Source organism: Elaeis guineensis, chromosome 5 (genome assembly GCF_000442705.2).
Source record: "Elaeis guineensis isolate ETL-2024a chromosome 5, EG11, whole genome shotgun sequence".
Lineage (NCBI taxonomy): Eukaryota > Viridiplantae > Streptophyta > Magnoliopsida > Arecales > Arecaceae > Elaeis > Elaeis guineensis.
This window is the reverse complement of record NC_025997.2, coordinates 126,473,161-126,495,741: the sequence shown is the minus strand read 5'-3', so window position 1 is coordinate 126,495,741 and position 22,581 is coordinate 126,473,161. Positions and strand designations below refer to the sequence as shown.

At 36.5% G+C, this 22,581-nt stretch overlaps 1 protein-coding gene and 1 long non-coding RNA gene across 5 annotated transcripts; both read right to left on the bottom strand.

Annotated features, from left to right (window-relative positions):
- Positions 1-203: 203 nt before the first annotated feature.
- LOC105045873 (ubiquitin-activating enzyme E1 1) lies at positions 204-14,173 on the bottom strand. Of its 2 annotated transcripts, none has more exons than XM_010924300.4 (7): positions 13,828-14,173; positions 13,305-13,627; positions 12,304-12,521; positions 3,636-4,430; positions 2,657-3,525; positions 1,658-2,090; positions 204-1,002 (listed from the first exon to the last, which is right to left on the bottom strand). In XM_010924300.4, exons 2-7 carry the CDS (start codon positions 13,612-13,614, stop codon positions 406-408), a joined length of 3,222 nt encoding a protein of 1,073 aa, XP_010922602.1. In that variant the 5' UTR covers positions 13,615-13,627; positions 13,828-14,173; the 3' UTR covers positions 204-405. The 2 variants fall into 2 exon arrangements, with proteins under 2 accessions (XP_010922602.1, XP_073114567.1); XM_073258466.1 differs by having other exon boundaries at positions 13,305-13,556.
- Positions 14,174-16,556: 2,383 nt separating this feature from the next.
- Positions 16,557-22,324, bottom strand: LOC105045874 (uncharacterized). Of its 3 annotated transcripts, none has more exons than XR_012141679.1 (3): positions 21,848-22,324; positions 19,605-19,782; positions 16,557-19,515 (listed from the first exon to the last, which is right to left on the bottom strand). It is a non-coding gene; the product is annotated as an uncharacterized lncRNA (long non-coding RNA). The 3 variants fall into 3 exon arrangements; XR_012141678.1 differs by having other exon boundaries at positions 19,620-19,782; XR_012141677.1 differs by having other exon boundaries at positions 16,557-19,782.
- Positions 22,325-22,581: the final 257 nt, after the last annotated feature.

The following is a 22,581-nucleotide window of genomic DNA, read 5'->3' as shown; positions in this document are numbered from 1 at the left end:
CGGCCAGCCTGAAACAAATGCAAGCGAAATAGTCTTACCACAATGAGAATCAATTTCGCAAGCACGTATACAACTCACTGGAACAGAAAAATATCATGCAGCAACAAAACCAACAAGCATTCATCCAACACGACCGCATGATATAAGCAACATCTAGCCACTAAAGCAGATATGCAACAGGAAACAGGAAAGAAATTCTAAGATGACTCTTTGAAAGTTTAGAGTATATATTAACTCACGCAAACAAGATTACAGGGAATATCAGAGATACAAGTTCTCACGCCTTGTTCTGGATACAATTGTCGGTAGAAACTGAGAATCATCCATTTTCTCCAACTACATTACACTAAACAGACAAGAATAGGATTCTAACATGTCAGGTTTCATTTGATCTGGAAGACTAAATTACGGAGAGTAAATAGAAATTAGTGGAATATCAATGTCATTGTCCTCATCATCCTCACATGCCACCACGACATCCAGATGGCGCCTGTATGGTGGCACCTCCACTTTAGCAACCTCCTTTGCCACATCAACCACTTTCTTGTCCATCCGATCCTTGTGCCTTGGAAACATGCTATTGTAAAGCAAAGAAGTACCACAAGAGATGCTGTAGGCATTTAGACCCCTGTCCTCGAGCCATCGAAGGAGCTCCCTGAGGGTAAGATCACCTTTGATGATCCAGCGATCCCAGACTGTCCAGCTCATGTCCCGGTGCTTAATGGTCTTGGGTGGCACTGGCTCAGCCATAGAGAACAGAGGGAGCGCAAGGTTAGCAAAAGTGTTTCGGTAGTCCTCCAACTTATGCCCACCAGCAAGAACCTTGTAAAGCTCAAGGCAGACAAGACCAGTTGCCATGGCCGTGGAAGTGGCGATGGCTGGGATAATCCTCCCAGCAATGAACTTGGCCTTCAGTTTATCAACTTCTGGAATACTATAGTTCCGTGCACGCATATTAGCAAGACCAGCTATGAAGTCCATATGGTAGTTTGTATCATCATCCTGTAAAATTCAGCAGATAAGAAAATCATTTGATTTGCAATTAAGAAGTTTCCAAATGAAATAAAAGACTAATGTATCAGTTTAAGAAACTTAATCATGCATGGAAATCCGACACCATTCCCACAGTACAAATATGAATCTATATAAAATGACTAAGAATTCATGAATGATGGGACCAGTCAGAACTATTGTAACTGAGAGCATATAGAGGTGCAATGACTAAACCACGAAAAAACCCAGTAATCCCTTATTTGCAAGTTATAACAAAAGATCATTACTAGAACCATTTTTAGCACTGTAAAAGCACGGAGAAATTGCATGCAAATAAGCAAGACTATATCTTGTAGCTAAAATTTTGGAAGGGTGAAGTAACTTGATGGATCTTGTTTATCATTTAGAAAATATGAAAATATCAACAAAACGTTAATCATGAAAGTAAAGACTAGAGGCAGTCAAGCAAAGCAAAACATTCAATTAAAATGAGAAAATTTTAAAGCTGATACTCAAAATGCAGTAACCAGTGCTGGAAAGGCAACTATATAAGCAAGCACCATTTCAACGAGTTCTACAAGTTCTGACCGCAAAATATGTATGATTCTTGAGACATGCTTCAAGAAAAAAAATGACATGCAGTTTTGTGAAAATAGAAAGCAACCTTCTCAAACTGAATTGGGTTCATCCGGAATCCAGGGGGCAGCTTCTTAGCACACTCTTCCAGCTTTGCAATGAGATCATTGATGACAGCAGCATCATCAATGGAGGCAGCGGACAGGCTAGTGGCTTTCTCATCTGTTACAATTTTAACTCCCGTCTTGGGCAGAAAATCAGGGACTATAACCGCATCAACAGCATCAGCCAATTTCTTTGGGTTCTTGGCCCAATCAGGTATGGGAATTCCAAATGTCTCCGCTCTTAATATAGCAGCAGCCATCACGAAATGGAGGTGACTGGGGTCACTAGATGAGAACTGCAAAGGCCTTGGAAAACGTTTAGGAGCAGACCAGAATGGCGCACCTGTGCTGGTGGCTGAGTCCTCAGGGAAAGTAAATGTTAACTGCTTCACCCGATTAGAAAAGTAGTCCTCGAACCTGAGAATTTTCAGAAAAATCTAGACATTGTAAAAGAAACAAAAAAAAAAGAAGCAAACAAAAAAAGGTTGCAAGCCTTGAATATGAATAATAATGGGGACTTGAAAAACTCAGGGCACTGAGAATTAGTGGAATCTGCTTAAAATGTAAAAAAAAAAATTAAAAAAAAAAAACATGAAGCAAACAAAAAAGAGTTGCAAGCGTTGAATATGAAGAACAATGGGGACTTGAAAAACTTGGGGCACTGAGAATTAGTGGAATCTGCTGAAAATGTAAAAAATGAACAGCCATTCTTAACCCAAACAAGGCAAATAAAATAAAATAAAATAAAATAAACTAACTGCTCAAATCTGGTATCAATTTATCAAGCCTTTGGGAGATAAAGTTTCATTTGAGTGCTAAAATTTTTATAAAGATTTGGTGGTTTGTTATAAAGAAGAAAAACATTATCTGCAGTTTGACATCATTTTCTTCATAAAAACATGAAAAGATTGTGTCCAAAGGCATTCATTGCATGATTGCAATATATGATAAAACATTCCACTAGAAAAGAATAGGAGCCTTACTTCAGTCGTGCCCAGGAGATGCAATCTTGGAATGTTTCACATCTATCTCTGTCAAGGCATTCAAGAACACGTTCAAGTAGATCCCTAGCCTGTGCATCACCTGCACTTTTCATGGCAGAAGCATATGCACTTGGGTTGGATAGAAATGTATTTACTTCATTAGGTGTTTTCTCGAGCAAACCCTCAAACTCAGATCGGGCCCATGTTAGGCAGTGATCAATGTTATGAGGGAAAGAGTGAACTGTGCACATAGGAGCCTGTTTCTCAGGTGGATCTCTGGAGGCCCCATAATTCTCAGTCAAGTGAGGAATGACCATCTGTGTGTTACACTTGGCACCTAGAGTTCCAGATTCCAGAAGTGGCTTTTGAAAGTATAAGCACCTAGAGTCAATGTACATTCTTGCAGTCACATTGTCCAATGCATTAATAACAGCATCCAAGCTCTCCCAAAAAGCATCATCAAACACATTTTCTGTCTCTGGGCTTGCTCTGTTTTGAAGAGCCTCGATATGGAGAGCTGGATTGATTGCCATGGCAGCAGAAGCAGCTACAGTGGATTTAGCCTGCCCAATATTCCAATCACGGAAGAGAAATTGACGGCTAAGATTACTCTTTTCAATAACATCATCATCTGTTATGGTTAGCTTCCCTTTCTGGCTGCAACAAACTCCCATTAATGCTAAGTTCTTCAGAAATTCACATCCAAGAGCACCAGAACCCACCATGAATATTTTGGCCTCTTCAAGTTTCTTTTGAAGTTTTGATCCAAACACAGAGATTTGAGCATCATAGCGGCAGTTCATTGGCTTTAAGTCACTAGGCTCCAGAGGTTCAGTAGGCAGGGATTCGACTGAATCGAAATAAAAGAACTGCCAGGATTTGCATAGCATGTGTTAGGAAGTAAATAAAAAAACAACAAATTGCATAGCATACAAGTGAACTTGCACGACAAAGGGACATAAGCAGCCTGAAATTTTACCTGGAAAAGTGGATGGAATTTCCCAGAGCAGGCTTTAACAACTTCTTGCCCAACAATGCCACCAAACATTGCAGCCATAGGATTCAAAATGGCCCTTGAACCATGGGAAAAATGGTGCAGAAGCTTCTTATCAATCTGTTCCAGCTTACCATCACCCAAGCTTTCATTGATATGGACACCCAAAGCTATTAGCTTCTGAACATCATCCTCAGATCCAGCAACAGGAAATCGCCCCAAATCATGCCTAAACTTATCCAATGCTTGAAAAGCTAAGTGTAGTAAAGGTGGACGGTCAAATTTGGAGAAGTCACTGAGAAGGAAATCCCCTGGATCCCTGAGAGCATCTCTTAAAGATTTGAACTGGAGGACCTTGGGTTGCTTTACTTGTGTAACTATACCCCCCTTAGTATATGCACCAAACTGTGTTGTGTCTTCTTCAAGAGTAAATGAATATGGTCTTGCATTCTTAACTTTTCTAGGCTTTCCATCATTTAGCTCTGTCATTCCATGGACCTCAGAAAACACAACAAGATCCCCATCCTGGAACTCGAGCCGCTCATCATCAACACATGAAACAAGTGCAGGATTGTCATTGCTGATGGATGCAATAATACCTGTATGTGGTTCCTCACCATCAACGTCAAACACTGTGAAGTCTGGACCAAAATCACAAAATACACTCCCAAAAAGGCCTCGTACTTCAGATTTAATGAAGGCAATTGGAGGCAGCTGACTGCGACAGTAATCATCATACTCAATTGCTTTTTCCAAGCTAATATCAGTAAAAACTACTGCCTGCAAAACAAGCTCATGGGTGACTTATCAATGTATTATAAATTCCGATGCAAAAATTCAGTAACAATGCTAATTTAAAAAAATGATGGCATGGTTGCATCAGATTGTAGTTTGCAATTTTCGTAAGGCCATAGAATGCCTTAATTCCAAATGACAGAATAATCATTACAACAGTTTAGTGATGGAAGGACTCCAACAACATTATCAAGCACAAGATGGATATGGTAAATAGAAGTTAGATGCAACATATTTGCAAGAGCCCGCTGACCAAATAATGAGAGATGATTCTAACTATTCAGTGCTAGCAACCTATAGATGTTCATTTGTGCTGTCCGAGCAATCTAGATAGTTATTCCTAAATAATGAAAAGATGATTATAACTATTTTCTTAGCAGTCTATAATGGTGTTCGTTTGTGCTGTCTGCACAATCTGCCTAGCCCCAAGTCTCATGTTTACTACTGTCAAACTTGTGGATACATAAAAAATTTTGCTTTCTTTGATAATGATATGGAACAAATATATTAAGCACAAACTCCAAACCAATTCACATTTCCTAAACATGTTGACCCAAAAATTGCTTCCGCAAGAACCAAATATTAAAGGTGAAAATAATCTGTTATATTAATTATTACCATCCATTTATAAATGCTACCAAATGATCGGAGTTCCAAGGCATATATGGTTAGTCACAAAAAGGATATGAGGAAGCCAAAAAAAAAAAGGTGAAATGGACACCAACTGCATTGGATTGTTGTTTGAAGTGGTTAATACTTTCTTAAAGAACTTAGGATAACAATGGTTGCTGACATTTTCTAAGAACTTAGAAAATAGAAGAATAATTCTAAACATATAAAAGAAAGGATGAGGGCTGCATGTCAAGGATCCAGCTAGCACCATGCTTTCGATCATCACAACAAATATTCAGCCACTATAAGCCTAGAATGAAGAATCTTGGTTCCTCAATCAGTTTGCTAAAGTGAACCAGGTATCTACTGACATTTTTAAAAATATAATTAGAGTTTACTCAAACAGCCTCAAATTAAGTTGAACATTTTAAAAAATGCAGTAAATATCCAAGCCAAGACATGATTACTTTTCCAAATCACTGAGTACATCACAAGGTAAACTCATGGCATACACAAGCTCGCCAACCAACTCAAATTTATATATATTTTTAATAATATTATTTTTATTTATAATATATATATTATTAGTAGACTAACGCTCGATTTCGAGCTCGAGTATAGCTCAATTGATATTCGAGTCAAGTCGAGTCAATCTCGAATTTTGCCTATTTTTCATCAAGCTAAGCTTGAGCTTGGTATATCAAGGCTTGGTTGATCTCAAGCCGAATTTCGAACTCGAATATTTTGAGTCGAGTCGAGCTCAAGCTTCCAACTGCTTGACTCGGCTTGGCTCGATTGCACCCCTGCCTCCTCCTTGAACCCTTGCATTTGGCTTTTGTCATCTTCCCCTTACTTTTGACTCTAACATTTTGCCTTCATTTCATTGATTTACATTGAATGCATTATCTCAATGCATAAATGGACATGACATCAAAAGGTCTAGTTATTGTCTCACTCCTACTATATCTCTCTCTAATTGTTATGGACCGGTTTAGAATCAGCAGCAACTACAGAGGTATTTGGTCTAACGAAAACTATCATTTTGTTTACACAACCATTATTCCTACCAAGAGTTAAAACATTATAGGACTCCAAGGTTCCTAAATACCAAAAGGCAATGGCTAAGGTCCATTTTGTTCTTCTTGCTAATATGTGAGAGGTTGCCTTCTCCAATCACTATTTACAAAAAGTGTATTTATTTCTTAATGGTTCAACTAGCAACACTAATTATTTTACTTAAAGGCATCGTATAGCTTATGAAAAAGGTTATTAATGGTTGGCAGGATTTTTGTTCAAATATTAAATGTTGTGGTTGTGTATTCAACAGCCCTCCTCTAGATGAACAAACTAGATCCTCTTTTCATGGGGATATATAGAAAATCTACTTGTCCTAGCTTTTGTCATTCTCTACAAATTTGGAAACTGATTTTGATCAAGACCATCTCTCTCCCTTTTTTTCTTTTGGGTAAATCGGATGATTTATATTATTTGAGAAAAAATGCATCAAAAAATGAAATATTACTAAACTGAACCGAAAGAATATCTGAAGTTGTCCAAAGTGTAGATCCCGTATGATTCACCACATACAAAGCCATCCAATGAGCAGCACTATTCGCTTCTCGATAAATATGTAAAACTAAAGAAAGACAATAGTGATTGCAAAAGTCTCTAACAATCATGTAAAAGAGGATGGGGCCTATCAAGACCATCTCTCTTTCAATGCCTTTAAATTAACACAAAGATTTAAAAGTTTTATCATGAACCTAATCTTACACATAATAGACAATTTTTCCTCATGAAACCCATGCTTCCCTCTTGAAGAAAAGAGAAGAGAGTAGTATCTTGTGGCCTTCTCTGTTTTTGGTCGCAGGATAGCCCAAACTAACCTGAACTACACACAACCAAGTAAACCATCGCTTAGCAGTTTGGATAGGTTCACACCGGTTCTCAAACAGCAAGGCCATTCTAACCTGATTCTCCACCAGTTTAGAATGGTGCATCTCGAACTAGACAGTTCGGATCGATTTGGCAAACCATGATTCAAACCACTAGTAGCAGAATTATGTGTAACCAAAGAAAAAATTGAAAGACAATTGATGACTTGATCAATAATCAAAACTTGATCTAAAGATCTCACAACATCAAAAATTAACCTCTTAAACAGACACATTACTACTCGCACCATAATTGTTCATGTAAACTATACCCATGAAATCACATGTAAAATCCTCAAGCTCTCAACATCAACCATCTCCCTCTCCTTCATCAAAAGGATAAACAATCCTCGATTCAAGACTTGGTGAAATTAGGCTCACAACACAACTTTGAATTAGATTCAAATCAGGCCACACTTATTAATTTCTAGCATTTTTATATTCTGGTTTACCAAGCTTGACCAAGTTCACTTGTTTCCTGACAAATACTGCCAAAATTTCTATTAAATTTATATTACAAAACATGGGAATCAAAATATCGATGAGAAGCATCTATAGTTTAATCATGGATTTGGAAATGCATTCCCTAAGGCAATAGTTTCACAAGCCAAACATGACAATTATAATGATACTAGAAAGTAAAAACTTGTTTTCTTCAACAATTCAAAATGGAAATTGAACTACTCAAGAAGAATAAAAAGCATTTATACACTTCATGAGATCAATTATGCATTAGGACTAGCATTTTTGTTTTGTAACTTCATGATGAGGGGGTTGTTATAAAAGGGATTTTCTCATATCTCTAAGTATTACCACCAAGTGCTATTCCAACTACTTAGATCAACTTTACAAATCTTCATTCACCATGCATTCCTATTTAGGAACATTTCTAATGTTATGTCAAGTCCTATCATATTTTGCTCTCACAACTCTATCCATGTTACCTAGATCTTCTCCTCCTCAGCACACACTTTATCCTTAAGTTGTGCAACTATCACAACTCCTATAACATACTCATTTCTCAATCTCTCTCTTCTGCTTTTACCTTATATCCATCATATCACAACTCCTATAATATACTCATTTCTCAATCTCTCTTCTGTTTTTAACCTTATATCCATCACATCACAACTCCTATAATATACTCCTTTCTCAATCTCTCTTCTGGTTTTACCTTATATCCATCATTGCATTTTAATTTCTACTATGCTCAACTTGTTTTCTCAAACCCTCTTTACCATCCAACATTCTAAACCATACAAAACTTCTTGTTCTATAGAGTTTTTATTTGATGCAAGTCTTACTTCATCCAACTAGCTCTAATTCTATGACACATATCGTTACATATAATTTACTACGTATGACAGGTCAATCATTTTGTTGTAGTTGTCCATCAATCTCAATTGGGACCATGTCTTCAAAACATCTATTTAGCATTTAATCTAGTTCTTTTCCCATTAATCAGTATCACAAATAATCTATAATTATTATACATCTCGAATATTAGCAATAACATTGTCTCTTGTGCCTCACAATTTCACAAACAAGTTGTTATGCACCCCACCACACCCACCCCCCCCCCCAAAAAAAAAAAAAAAGAAAAACACACACACAGACATAGAACATTTTTAGCTACTCAAAATGATTGGCCTTCTAGTCTCACAGTCCAATTGGCTCAATTCTCCAGTTCCAATTTCTCTTCTCTGATAATTTCCCTCTTTTAGTCCTACCACATTGGGCATTACATTGGGCATTTATCAGTTTCTTTTCTTTTTCTTTTGCATTTAGTATATACATCTAAGTCTACCAGCCTACATCATCTAGTTAAGCATTTCTTGATATCATCTTACAATCTAGCAAGACAAACTTTCTTCTCCAAATAAGAAAGTATTGTATTTGTCATAAATTCGATCAACCCTGAAAGGTTACCAAATATTTGCTTCTCTTCTAAAATGTGTGCAACTGCTAGATAAAACATAAGCCACTGCAAACACAAGAATCTATCTCCCTCTAAATTCCTATCATTAAACCCACATCTAACATACAATCACATATCCCATACCATTCATTCCTCCTTACATGTCCATTTAAGACACCATCTAAAATTCTCCTTTCTTTCTTTGCAATACCTTGCACCATTCCATCAATCTCCTCCCAAAGTTGTTTCTCACAGCCTGCTTGCAATGAATTAGCTATTAGTCTATATCAAGAATCCTCATCTAAAACTTCCTTGATAGCTGCTAATCAATCACTAATCCACTTCATCCTTCAGTTTTCCTATTCGATTTAAATTGTTACAACTGTTTAATATTAAAAAAATATATATATAACCAACACAGATATCAGACTCATAATCTTTACATTTGGTTTCCTGTAAACAAGCAATATCGATCCGACATATCATCTTATTCACTAACACAACTTTTCAAGTAAAAATTCCTGCCTTACAAGTAGCATATTTAACCATCTTTTGTAGAGATAACTTCTTTGCATACTTTTTGCGTAATTTAATGTAGTTGCTTTAGGCACAATTATGCCACATTACCATAGAAGACTTGCCAAACCTAAACAAGTAAACAACAATTGTTGATTTGTCACTATATTAGGGTTACATGGTAGCATATCCATTGTGGATGACAACCAAGCCAACTCTTGCCTACCACCAACAGTAGTAAATTCTTGCCGAATCTTGTAAAAAAAAGAAGGGCCAATCAAAGAGTTCAAAAAGCTTGGGGGTGGGTGGGGGGGGAGGAATTAAGGCTAGGACTTCACTAATTTAAATCTAATGTTGAATGTTAGGTTCATTCAAGACTGTATTGGATATACAAGCAGACACTAAAAATATAGTATGTCGTATAACAGTCAAAAGATAAACATCAAATGACAAAAATAAAATTTATAAAAAAGCAAAGAAAAAGGAAAACTTATGAGCCAAAGTTAGTCCAAACACTACCAAATTAAAAGAAATATAACCAACCTATATATCAGATCCTTCTACATGATTTATCAATGTAGAAAGAATGGTGATAATAATAATATAATAATATAATGCTGGTAATTAAATATATCTGATCAATTCAAATCCAATGGCTATAAATAACTCAAATAGATTATCTTCTTAGCACTTTAGGTCTATATTCTAAATAATCATCGATAATCATAAATATCCATCAAAAATTAGAAGACATTCACAAAATAATAATAATACATATCATTATTATTATAATATTATCCACACTAGATGGTTCCATCAAAGATGGAAATCCCATTGATTTCTCAAAATCCATGGAGTCATATTTTATAGTCATGAGACGACCGCTCCAACCATCAAATGATTTTAGAAAGCACATCATTGAAGGAAAAAAAAAAAGCTACTCTTGAATAGAGTTGAAATAACAATTTTAACTTTTTGTCAATGACCAAAAAAGACTAAATCCTGTTTGGAATTGCTGTTAACAGTAGAGCTTTTGAAACTTTTGGAAGTAGAGCTTTTGAGAAGTAGAACTTTTGAAAGTAGAGTGTTTATAAAAAATAGTTTGCTATATGCCAACCATATTTATAAAGTACTTTGGATCTTTAACATATGTTTAGTAACTAAAATAAAAAAATACTTTTGATATGATAAAATAACAATAAAAGACATTGCATGGTATTCTATAGTAGAGAATAATACAATATAATATTATATTTTATTATGTATTAAAATATTATTATATTATATTACTATCATATAATGTAACATAATATTGTAATATAATATAATATTATTATAATTATAATATAATTTATAATGTAATATAATATATTGGTTATAATCTAATCTAATAATAGATTATAATATCATATATATTATATCATTATAAGATAATTATATTATATTCTTAAAATATTATTATATTACATTTTATTATAATAATATTATAATATTATAATAGATTATATTATATGATTATAATGTAAATTTTATTATATTTTAAAATATTATTTTATTGTATGATATTATTATCATATAATCTAATATAACATTATAATATAATATGATATAATATTATTATAATTATGATGCAATATATAATGTAATATAATATAATATGAGTTACAGTCTAATCTAATAATAAATTATAATATAACAGATTATATTATATTATATTAATATAATAATACCATATCAAATTATATTTTTATAATACAATAATACTATAATAGATTATGTTATATGTTTATAATATATCATAATATTAATCTATTATATTATATTTATAGTATAATAATATAATATGATATCATATAAGATGTAATTATGAGATTTGTTAGTGAGCATTTCGATCATTAAAAATTTATTTAAATCAAAATAACTTCTTGACATTAGCTAAAAAGTACTTCTGAAAAAAGCTTCAAAAATGAAACTTTTCTCAAGTAGACCTTTTTTAGCTTTCTAGCGAAACTAAGATAGCTTTCCAATTTTTTTACCAAACATCACTATACCATCTAAAAATACTTTTGGAATGCCAGAAAGTGTTTTCTGATACTTAAAAGCTCAACCAAACAAAGCCTAAGTGAAGTTCTTTGTAGCTTAATTGCCAAATATACACAAAATTGTTTGCATCTATCAGCAAATGATCAGGAGATGCACAAACACCAGAAGCATCAAGACAACCAGGATGGTTGTAATCACTAAAACACAATTAGCATATCACCAATTTCATGATTTAATTCCAAAAGGTAACAGGTAGTTCGATCATATTATTATAATAAAAATCTAGCACAAGTTCTCTACCGCTTCATATCAAGAATCATTCCATATTTCAATGTTTTGCCAATCCATAATAAACAGCCATTCAGGAGACCTAATTTATTTGCACCCACAATTGTAACCTGGATAAGGATGTCATATGATGCACAGATCATGAAAACTTACCAGATGCATTCTGAAAATCCAGGTTCAGTTCCTTAAGATTATTCAACTAAACATTATGTGTAAGTACTTCTATACATACAGTTACAACCTAATAGCATTTCTATCTCTGTGCTACCTCAGGCTTCAAACAATTGCATGGGACGCTTCTGTTATATCCATTAAAATTTCTAGAGAGAATGTTTAGACACCACTAAAGTTTATGTAGGCAACAAATACAGATTCCCTGTAGTAAAAGCAAGATAGCAGCATGTGTATGGTAACATAAATGGTCATCAAGATAATGCAAACCACAGAGTAGCAGTTTCAGAGAAATTTGTCACCAATATGTAGTAATTTATAACAGAAACCACAGCTAAAGAGATATAAAGTGCAGTTTACAGTGGAAGAGACAAACCTGGAAATTAGAGAGATGCTCTTTGGACAAAGTTTCAGTTAGGGTAGAAATTATAACAGCATTGTTGAGCTCTTGCAGCTTCTGGACACAAGCAAGAGCACGGTTCTCACCAACATCACCCTCAGAGAAGAAAAAGTTGCTGGATAAATCCCACATATCTACATTCCCTTCATCATGCAGGGTCACAGATTTCACACCAGCAAGAACAAGATTCTTTGCTGCAGAAGAACAATAATATTGGATGAAATCCATGTCATCCGGTCAAACACTAACCAACAAAATCTAGGCACAAACTGACACAAAATTCACAACTGACACCTTGCTGTCATAAATATCATGATCAGGCATAGTAACATTGATCAAATATCTTGATAAATCAAAATTATCAAAAAGATAAAGAATAGTTCCCCTGGTTTGGTGCAAGCATCCATCTCAAAAACCAACAGAAAAGAAGCAGCATCTCAATAGAAGCTACATCTACGCAAAAATGGTGCATATGGAAAGAGAAATACCATAATATAAAAATCAGTGAAAGTGAAATATATTATGGAAAGAGAAATACCATAATATAGAAATCAGCGGCCAGCTCAGTAATAATCATAGAGAGCAAGAAACCCCATGATGCATCATGTAATAGCAAATCTTAGCATTCCTCAAATAAAAAGAAAAATGATCAACCACACTGTTATACATCATGCCCTTCTCATTGCAACCCTGACTGGCAATAGCCCAAGAAGAAATATCCCAACAAAGAAAATACCCCGGAAATAAACAAAAGGACAAGGATAGCCTCCCCATCAGAACTATTGTGTTAAGGGTAACAATCAAGAAATGAAGGTTATTCTTAAAATAAAGAAGATCGACAAACAGTTATATTTATCACTAAAAAAAAAAAAACAGATTCTAGGCAAAATAGAGTTCTCTAATTTCATCCAGAATCGGATCAATACCAAGAAAGAAAAGTAAGAAAGAAGTAAATATCAAGAGATCCACAAATTCACCTATCTCCGCTCCGAGGCCGTTAAGCCCGGAGATGAGAACGTTGGAGGCGAAAAGCCGGCGCATCGTCTCCCTCCCGTAGACGGCGAGCTGCCTGCTGTGGAGATCCTCGTCGATCTCCGGAGGGTTGCTCCCGTTGGCGTCGCACTCCATGTCCATACCGTTGGCTGACCCGCTGTGGTTGCCCTCCTCCGCTGCCGCTGCCCTAGAAGCCGAAGAGATCAAGCAGTCCGACCTCGTCTTCTTCCGCAAGCCTGCGTCCGCGACCTCGTCTTCAACCTCGGCTTCCACAAATCTCTTTCTTGGAAGCATATAGAGCAGCACGCTGCTCAAAACCCCCACAAACCCCACCCCAAGGATCAGAAACAGCAAGAAACGACGAAAGAACAACAGATCGTGATCCTCCGCCAGAACCACCGACAGGATCCCGAGCAGAACCGGCACCAAAACCCCTAACACTAACCCTAATCGTAACCCGATCGCCATCAAGAGAAGGCGAGGAGGAGGAGGAGATGGAGAACGTACCGATAGGGATCTTGCGGCGCGGCAAGAGATCGCAGAAATGAAGGAAGAGGAGGAGAGAAGGGGAATCAGAGGCTCTTAGCTTTCCTGTTCCTCTTCTTCGTCGTCGCACGATTGATCTCGTTTTTCTCCGTTTACTTTATGCTTTCCTTCTTGCGCATAGGGTTTATGAGACGAGGTGGAGAGATGTGGGAGACGGGGAGAGAGAGAATGGGGTGCGAGCTGGGCTTCGTGGATGCCCTTGGATTGGCATCCGCGAGGCTCCTCCCATATGTATAGCAAGAGCCGACGGATGGGATAGAAGCGTGGTATTGACGATGGAAAATAGAAAGCGGGGGAGAGGGAAGAGATGATGGCATACAAGGCTTGTGATGTTGTCATAAAAGCTCATTGAAGGCGTAAGGAAAAAGGTAGTATGGTCATCGTTTTACAATTTTTCGATGCTTTTATTGATATATCATATTACATGGTTAAAGGTAGTATGGTCATCGTCCATGGAAGGTTCTAGACTGCGCTCGGTCATGGGGTGGTGGGAAATGCGAATTCGGTTCCGACTTCTACCAGGTGGCTTGGAGCTGGGGAAGGGGCCAGAAGACATTTTCCTTCCATAGAGGCCGGTTTCTTGGATGTGAAATCCTCAAGGACCTCAGCTAATAATTTATTTCATGATATATTAAAATTATGAAGAAGTATATTTAATTTAAAAAAGTTTTGATTAAGTAAAGTAAAACATGAATGCATGAACTATAGTGCAAATAAAAATTATAAAGTCTTTTGAGGACTACCATTTTCGGTATTTATGAAGTGATTATTCGTAACAAAAGAGAGATCGGAGAATATATCGTCCACATGCTGAAAGTATTGGATAAAATGAAGAGTGCAACTAAAATATTATGTTAAATATAGGATATCTATATTAGATAGTTAGAGAACGGTATATGCACAAAATAAATGTAATTGAAATGAGAATATTAGATAGGCGAATGGTAACACAAGAAAAGATGGGATAAGAAATAAAGTTATCTATAAGAAGATGAAAGAAGTATTAATTAGGAACAAAATGAGAAAAGAATGATTTAGATATTTTGAAAATGTACAACATAAGTTAAAAAAATGTACTAGTAAGAATAAGTACTTTAAGATATATGAAAGGAATGGAAAGAAACGAAGATAATTTGAAAATCATATGAGATAAAATAGTGAGGAATGACTTGATACCTCAACATCTTTTAGAAAATATCGTCTTACATTGAGCAAAGTGAAGGAAAAAAATTCATGTAACCAACCAAACTAATTTGGGTTTAATGCTTAGTTAAGTTAAGCTTAATTGAGTAGTGTAGCGGTAATGTGTCGGGATTGCTAAACAACACTAATCTACAAAATCATACCTCATCAAACTAGTGGTGCGCGTTAGATTTTTACAATTATACCTTGACACAATGGCTCCTTGATTTCTTTTTACTGGTGAATGGCTCCACGATTTCTTCTTTTAGCCTTGCATATCATAACTCCAAGACTCGGCTATTTGATTGGACCGATCCAATGCCCAATAACACAAAATCCTAAATTCAATTGTTGCTTCTGCTAGTCATATTGACAAGCAGCAAGACCATATTTGCTGCATCATTTTCCAAGGCTGAGGTCATTTCAGCGGCATGGCTGTGACCCCTCGCAAGCTCCCTCTTCGTTCTTCTGGTATCTATGTTCCTCATCCCTGCCACTCTCTGTCTGCCCATCTCGGCATATTCCCATAGATGTTTCCAAAGATGTCCTAAATATACTGCACTTCCTAACAACCATATTAAATTGGTGGCATTGAATGGATGGGTAAATGACGTTATTAGTAACCACAGATAGTTTGTCATTGCATTGTTGAACTAAAACTGGCTCGCACACATAAGCCACTTGCACTCAAGACTTGTTTGGTTATATATAACTGAACATTGGTGGTTACATTAGCCATCAACTGCCCACTTGGGATATTTGGTTGGCTTAAAGTAGAGCAGAAGTCAGTTCCACAAATGAACCATGAACGGGAGAAATGGCCAGAAGAGATTTCAGCCTAAAACGAGGCAAGGTGATTTTAGCGAAGCGGACTCCAACTCAGCCCATCTACAACAACGGAACAAGCCTTCAAATTGAGCCTAACACCTTTAAAGAAATAGGCTGCACATTTGATTCATACTGGGCTCATATATTGAGGAAAGGTGTGATTCAGCTTCTACTAAATATGGTTCGATTTATCCGCAGCCTTCATTGACAGAAGCAAAAAGAAGTTCGTATTGTAGAGTAGCAGCAGCAGAGATCAAGATGAAGGCCCCTTTTGCACGTATTTGTGTAGGAAACTGGAGTGTAAAAAGTTGCCGGCCGGCCATCACAAGATGGTACTGAGTCTACAGGAGGCTGAGAGAGACGGCAAACTTGTTTTCCACAATTTCTCCCTGCCATTAAAACATCTTGCTGAAACAATAGCCAGCAAAACCTCTTAAAGAAGCTTCACTATAGCACATAAATGAGTTGAGAAGACATGCGAAAGGATATGGCCAATAGTTTGTCATGGTACACAAGCAACTCCAACATTAAAAATTTATAATGCTGACAACATGCAGCAAGTTTAGAAAACTGATGCATATGCATAAATAATGCATCAAACCAATGTACAAAATATTCTCATCACTGCACCAAAATGCAATGACTAGAACTAAGTTTTCAACATTTTATAACACCCATGATTGGCTATGACAAACAATCAAATAAATATTGCACAAACTTCACCGAGCAATGACATGTACTTCAAAGTCGAATAACAAAATAAATACAAACTCCAGATATCAAAGCACCTTAGTTTATAATGTGTACGTACACCAAAACACACCAGGGCAGCTCCAGTCAAGAATGGGAATCTCGAGGCTTCACCATGAGCAATGCAAATTTTGTCCCTTCACTAGAGCAACCCTGCGAGTCATCCTTTCACCAAGCATCAAGTAATAATTAACTGAATCAACTCATGTCCATCACATGACGTACCAGAGGTAGGCAACGATGGCTGGGCAACTGGCCAATATGTAAGATCGATGAGGCCCTTGTGGGGTATATCACCCTTTAAGAATCAAAGATCCACTGCTGCATCCCATTAGGAGTGTTGCAGCACAGTGTTCTAAACTTGCAATCTTCTTCCTTGACCAGAACTGCTCACCTGAGTCACCATACAACTCATCCATGACAAATTGGTGTGAGTAGAAGCAGAAGCAGCAGTACCACTAATGGAGGCAGTTAAGGACAATTGCGAGTTGCAGATCATTTTGTGCTTCCACTTCTGTTGAAAGCAAAGCTTATCAACCCTGCCTGGCATTATCCTAATAAATACTAAATTATAGAGCTGACGAGCAGGTCTTAAATGAACTCTTCTATATTTTGCACCATTAACAATATCAAATAATGATAAAGAATTCAGGTCTCCTAAAGAAAACACAAGCATAAGCATACATGCACAAGCAGATGGCAGAGAACAAGAAGGAAAATAAGGCTAAGGAAGGCCAATGGAATATTTAGTGCCACTAATATAGCTTATAACCTGGAGTTGGCCTCTATATCTGTGGCTAGAAATCAGAAGGATCAAAACAGCAATTCACTCGAGATAGCACGTAACCATCCTATCTGGCTTTAGGACTAAAACAGTCCAAAATATTAAACTGAAATCTGCATAAGTGCATTCAAAAGAATAAATACAGAAGTATTGTAGAACAGAACTTCCTAATTAGGATGTAAGAGATCCAGGGGCACTGAGCTCTGGACATGGCTTGCCGTGCATAAATCCAGAAAAAATGAAGAATGGGAAAAGTGGCTGCGCACGGTTTGGAGCAGGGGCTGTGAAAAGATGCAACCCTGTCATTTAGAGCCCATTCTATGCTATAAAAAAAAATGGAGCTTGTGATGGAACAGTATAAAGGAAGATGATGGAAAATATCAAGGTTATCAATTTTATACGAACAGTTGTTTTATTTAACACCGATCACATTTTGTTTTACAAGTAATGCACTTCTGAGAATAGTTTATTGATAAAGCCTGAGATCAGATTATCAACCAGAGTTTTGTTCAGAGAGAGAGAGAGAGAGAGATCAACTTATTGACGTGGCTTCAAAGGTCAGACTGCATTGACTCAAACATGCTCACTATCATGGAATAGGAGTTTCATGTCATTCCTGAACAAAGTAATCGAAAATTTTCTGATAAGCAATTTTCCAGTATCAATGACCAGTACCAATGAATAGGATAGATAGAGAAGATATATCATATATCCATATTGTGGTTGAAATTTATGGTTATTGTTGCAAATCCAATCAACTAGATTTGAGATGAAATGCAATTCCCTGTTGGGCGCAAATGATTATCCATTAAGTGGAGGAAATGATACTACCGGAAGCAAAAACCTTATACTCTTATTCTCAAAATAAATGACCAACAGGGTCAGCTACCAAGCCAACTTTCATAATTAAATGCCATCATGATATGAATAATTCTAATTGTGAAAATGTTATTACGGGATAATTGATGGGTTGAGCCAAAGAGTATGAACTGTACAAGTTAACAATAACATTTGTTAAAATGAAAGAAGATGCTCCGGTCCACAGAGAAGACCTCACTGTTTAAAAAGTAGCCATAGAAATGATTTAAGCATTCCTTTTTTAAAAAAAAATATGTATTGTCTGTTTCACTCCTTAAATTTTACCTGGACTTATCCAAACACAAGAATCAAAGAAAGCATTCACGATGATTACAGGAATGGGTTTCCTAGGAAGTAGGAACGGTTTTATGGTTCCTGATTCCCATTCCTGACAACCAAACATGGCCTAAAAGTCTTTAACTTCAATTACAATCCATATACAACAGTTTTGTGTAGCTAATTTCCCATAGCTTGGATGAAGGTTATTAAATAAAAGACTTAAACAAACCCAATTGATTTAGTAGAGAACTTGTAAGAAATTTCCAACATAAGTCCATCTATTTATGATCAGATGGGTCTCAAGAAGTATATCACCCTATACTGATGCCAGCCCAAGTGCTGAAACCTAAAAGATCAGCAAGGAAAAGCTCCATATTAGCCCTGTCCAGCCCCCTTAAGCATCTAATTCTACATATTTTATTCAGGTTGTGCTCAATCACTAATACATGAATGCGATATTTAATTTCAACAAATGATATACATCACATATTAATTTTGTGAATAGTATGTCTTGAGGGGGAAAAGTAGCTGACTTTCTTCATTCTAGCAATTCCTGGGATCTGCAACACTATTGAACTTGTATTCCAGCAACAAATGCCTAATACTGAATGCAGAGTGCCACTCAAATAAATAAAGGAAACAATGAACTTCCAATGAATTCTAAAATCAATACGGTGTCCAATCCCATCAAAGAGGAAAATATTTTAATGAATGGATGCAAAACAAACATAGACCAATAATAATTACTTTTCTAGAAAAAAGAAAAGCATAATGTGTGCAACGGCCATGTCTGCAGTCATATAATATCTTAATGGCAACTATAATCAACAACAATGTGACAGAATATGCAACTAAACCTTGCAATTTACAAACCATGGAATCAAAACAGTTATTAAAATGCCAAACAAAAAAAGAAAATGTGACCTTTCCCAGTTGGAGTCAAAAAAGTAACAGAATTTCTAGGCAATCTGCATTTTATCAGAAAATAAGTTATTTTAGTTCAGGAAATCTGAGAAAAAACCCTTTCCATATTAATCACTGTTAAATAAGAAGAGACCTTTTCAAATTCAACCTTTTGTGATGATATCAGGCATGTTGTCGATGTCTCCATGCAAAAGTGATCCAGCAACTCTTCATTAAAAAATGAGAAATGCTCCATCATATATAGTGTACGATTATATAATTCCCGGGAAAGTGTACCAAGAAGCTTTTCAGATGCCTCAAAATGGATAACCCTGGTAATACAATAAAAGCATTCTTTTTTGTTACAAGAATCTGTATCTCCTAATAAGAAATGACTATACATATATCCATGACTGCTCCTCAACAAAATGCTGTTTCAAGATAACTAATGAACCCTATCATGATCAGCAATATACACTAATAATAGATGCTCCATTCAATCAAAAAGAAAGACTTTTTTATGAAGTTGATAAAAGGCTTGCCTACAGGATGGAGAACCGGCAAAACAGATCAAGATTTCCAAAGGATGTGGTAAAAACGGACACTGCAATATCTACTGATTTTGTACTTAAAACCCAAAAACAAAATAGATGGTGACCCAAAAAAAGAATGGCAAAGAGAATAGTCAGAATATGGTGATAGAGTCACAGTCATGTAGGTGTTAAGGACTCTTCAAGATCAAGCATGGATATAACCCATGTTCCAGCTTACACCACAGTTTGAAAATTGTACCACCCAATGGCTTCAGTAAAGATGTCACAAATCAGTCTTCAGGTTGCAATATGGTGTCATAATATTTTTTATACTGATGACATCTTGTCCAACAAAAACACAATCTACTTTTACAAACTAGGTTCATTTGCAAAATACAAGGGACTTGCACTAATGTTAGAGATTACTTATCACAAATATCTGCATTGACTTACCAATGTTAAATCCAACCTCTGCCATAAAAGTCTTAAAAAATCCGTGTCAGATAAATTCATAAGCATGGGTCATTTTCCATAATGACACATTCATATTGTATCATCTCTATATCCCACATATATAAATCCACTCTTCATAGTTTTAGTCTCTTTATAAATTTCCCTAGGTAGATCTCCAGCAATTAGAACCTTCCTATTTGACGGTTCATCAGTCATATTATCTTTGTCTGCATGGTTGCTTTTAAAGGTAGGCCCTAAGTAGGAATACCTGGTGAATGAGGATCTGAAAAGCTGATCCCAAACAGTTTGGAAAAGGTTTGATGATTATGATTATAATTATGTTGCTTTCAAAATTGTTAAAATAAATAAGATCCTTTCAAAGGTATCATCTATCATCTTCTCCAAGAGATTAATTGCAAGCTTTTCTTGATAGCTTTAAAAGGACATCCATAGTTATGAACCAACCTGATTTTATACCAATTGATAGAAAACAGAACCAAAAATCCTATTAATATCACCATACCTAATCTAACGGATGCCAAAAGGGAGCACGAAAGAAAGGGGCAGTTATTTTGATTAAGCCTTGATCAAGAAGCAGAATAAAATTACAAATAATTCACTGTGCTCTAGCAAAGAAACTAGAAGTTTTCTCCATAACTTCGCATCTGAAAAAGCACGAGTAATAAAAGCCTTGTAAAGATTTCATCCATATCCAACGGGTCCATATTGTTTTCTGATTTTAAAAATGGTTCTAGTTCTCTGAATTTCCCAAAACAGAAAGTTGACATCGAAATCATACGGATGTGGTGCTTATCAGTTGATAAGGAGAATGACTTGTGATCTTTTCCATAAAAGTGGTCTTTCATCTGAAGCGTTGAGTGACAAAATTGAGTTCCCCCTTTCTAAATCTTTTGTTCCAACAAAATTGACTCTTCAAGACTTCCTAACAGCAACAACAAAAACAAGAAACACTGCAAAATATTGAGGGGAAGGAGAAAATTATAGTCCTAGCCCATCTGGTTATCTACAAAATCATTATAGAAGTTCTGTGGGACTTGCAGAATGCAATAACCAAATTAAAAAAAAAAGAAAAGAAAAGAAAAATGCACATATACTACCACAATTTGGAAAATTGTACAGCTGTAAACCTAAAACACCATTAACATACTACTGAAACAATGTTAGACTAAATCAATATTCAACTTCAATTATTAATTTTCTCCCACTGACCACAGAAATAATACAACTTGACCATCAATTGCAATCTTGTTATCAGCTAATATCTTAATTAATGTTTCAATATTTTAAAATGCCTCTCAGGGATATTTCCTCGGACTACTCGAGCTGCCCGAGAAATGGTTTCGAGGGCTTGAGAGAGACGAAGATCAGGAAGAGAGAGAGACATCGATACCTAAGCAACGGGCCAACCAGATCAAAGGTCAAGGATCTTTCGATAATCCTTAATCGTCTTTCCGCATCTCACAATCCGGCAGACCAAAGATCACGACACCAAAAGCAAACTCCGAGTCCTCATAGTCCGCCGACGGCTCCGGATCCCCAGCCATTCTTCCCCCTTCTTTCCCTCCTCAGAGGAGCACTGAGCTCTTGACTGGAGCTCATCAAGAACACCAAAGCCCCTTCTTCGGCCTCTCCGTACCGCCTCATTCACACAACCGGTGGACGAATCCAATCCTCCGTTGGAGATCCTAATAGGGATTCAGGATCAAGAAAGGGGCGATGCAGCGCATGCAATGGAGGTAGCGCCCGTAGATAGCAAACAGTTCCCCGGCTTTCTCCTCCCACTCGGCGGCGAACTTCGGGGTTCGCTAGGATCTTGATTAGATAGTTGAGGAATCCGACAAATCGATTGCAGAGATTTTGGTTTTTTTGTTCTGTTGGGGTATATCCGCCGACCATTCGATCGATGGCCGGAGGGACCGACCGACCGATCGATAGTCGAAGGGACCGACCGACCGACCGATGGCCGGAGAGACCGACCGATCGACCGACCAACAACCGGAGGGACCGACTGACAGACGCCATCACTGGCCAATTGACGGCCCATCACCGACTGAGGATATGTCGGGCGTATCCCTCCCGACCGACTGAACTCGGAGCTCCGATGGCCGACTCATATAAAACTCG

Coding starts and splice junctions, on each gene's coding strand:
- LOC105045873 (XM_010924300.4), bottom strand. CDS start 13,614: ATGCTTCCAAGAAAGAGATTTGTGGAAGCCGAGGTTGAAGACGAGGTC. Junction 2,091..2,656: donor ATCTCCTGGGCACGACTGAA/GTAAGGCTCCTA, acceptor GAAAATTCTCAG/GTTCGAGGACTACTTTTCTA. Junction 1,003..1,657: donor ACCCAATTCAGTTTGAGAAG/GTTGCTTTCTAT, acceptor TGAATTTTACAG/GATGATGATACAAACTACCA.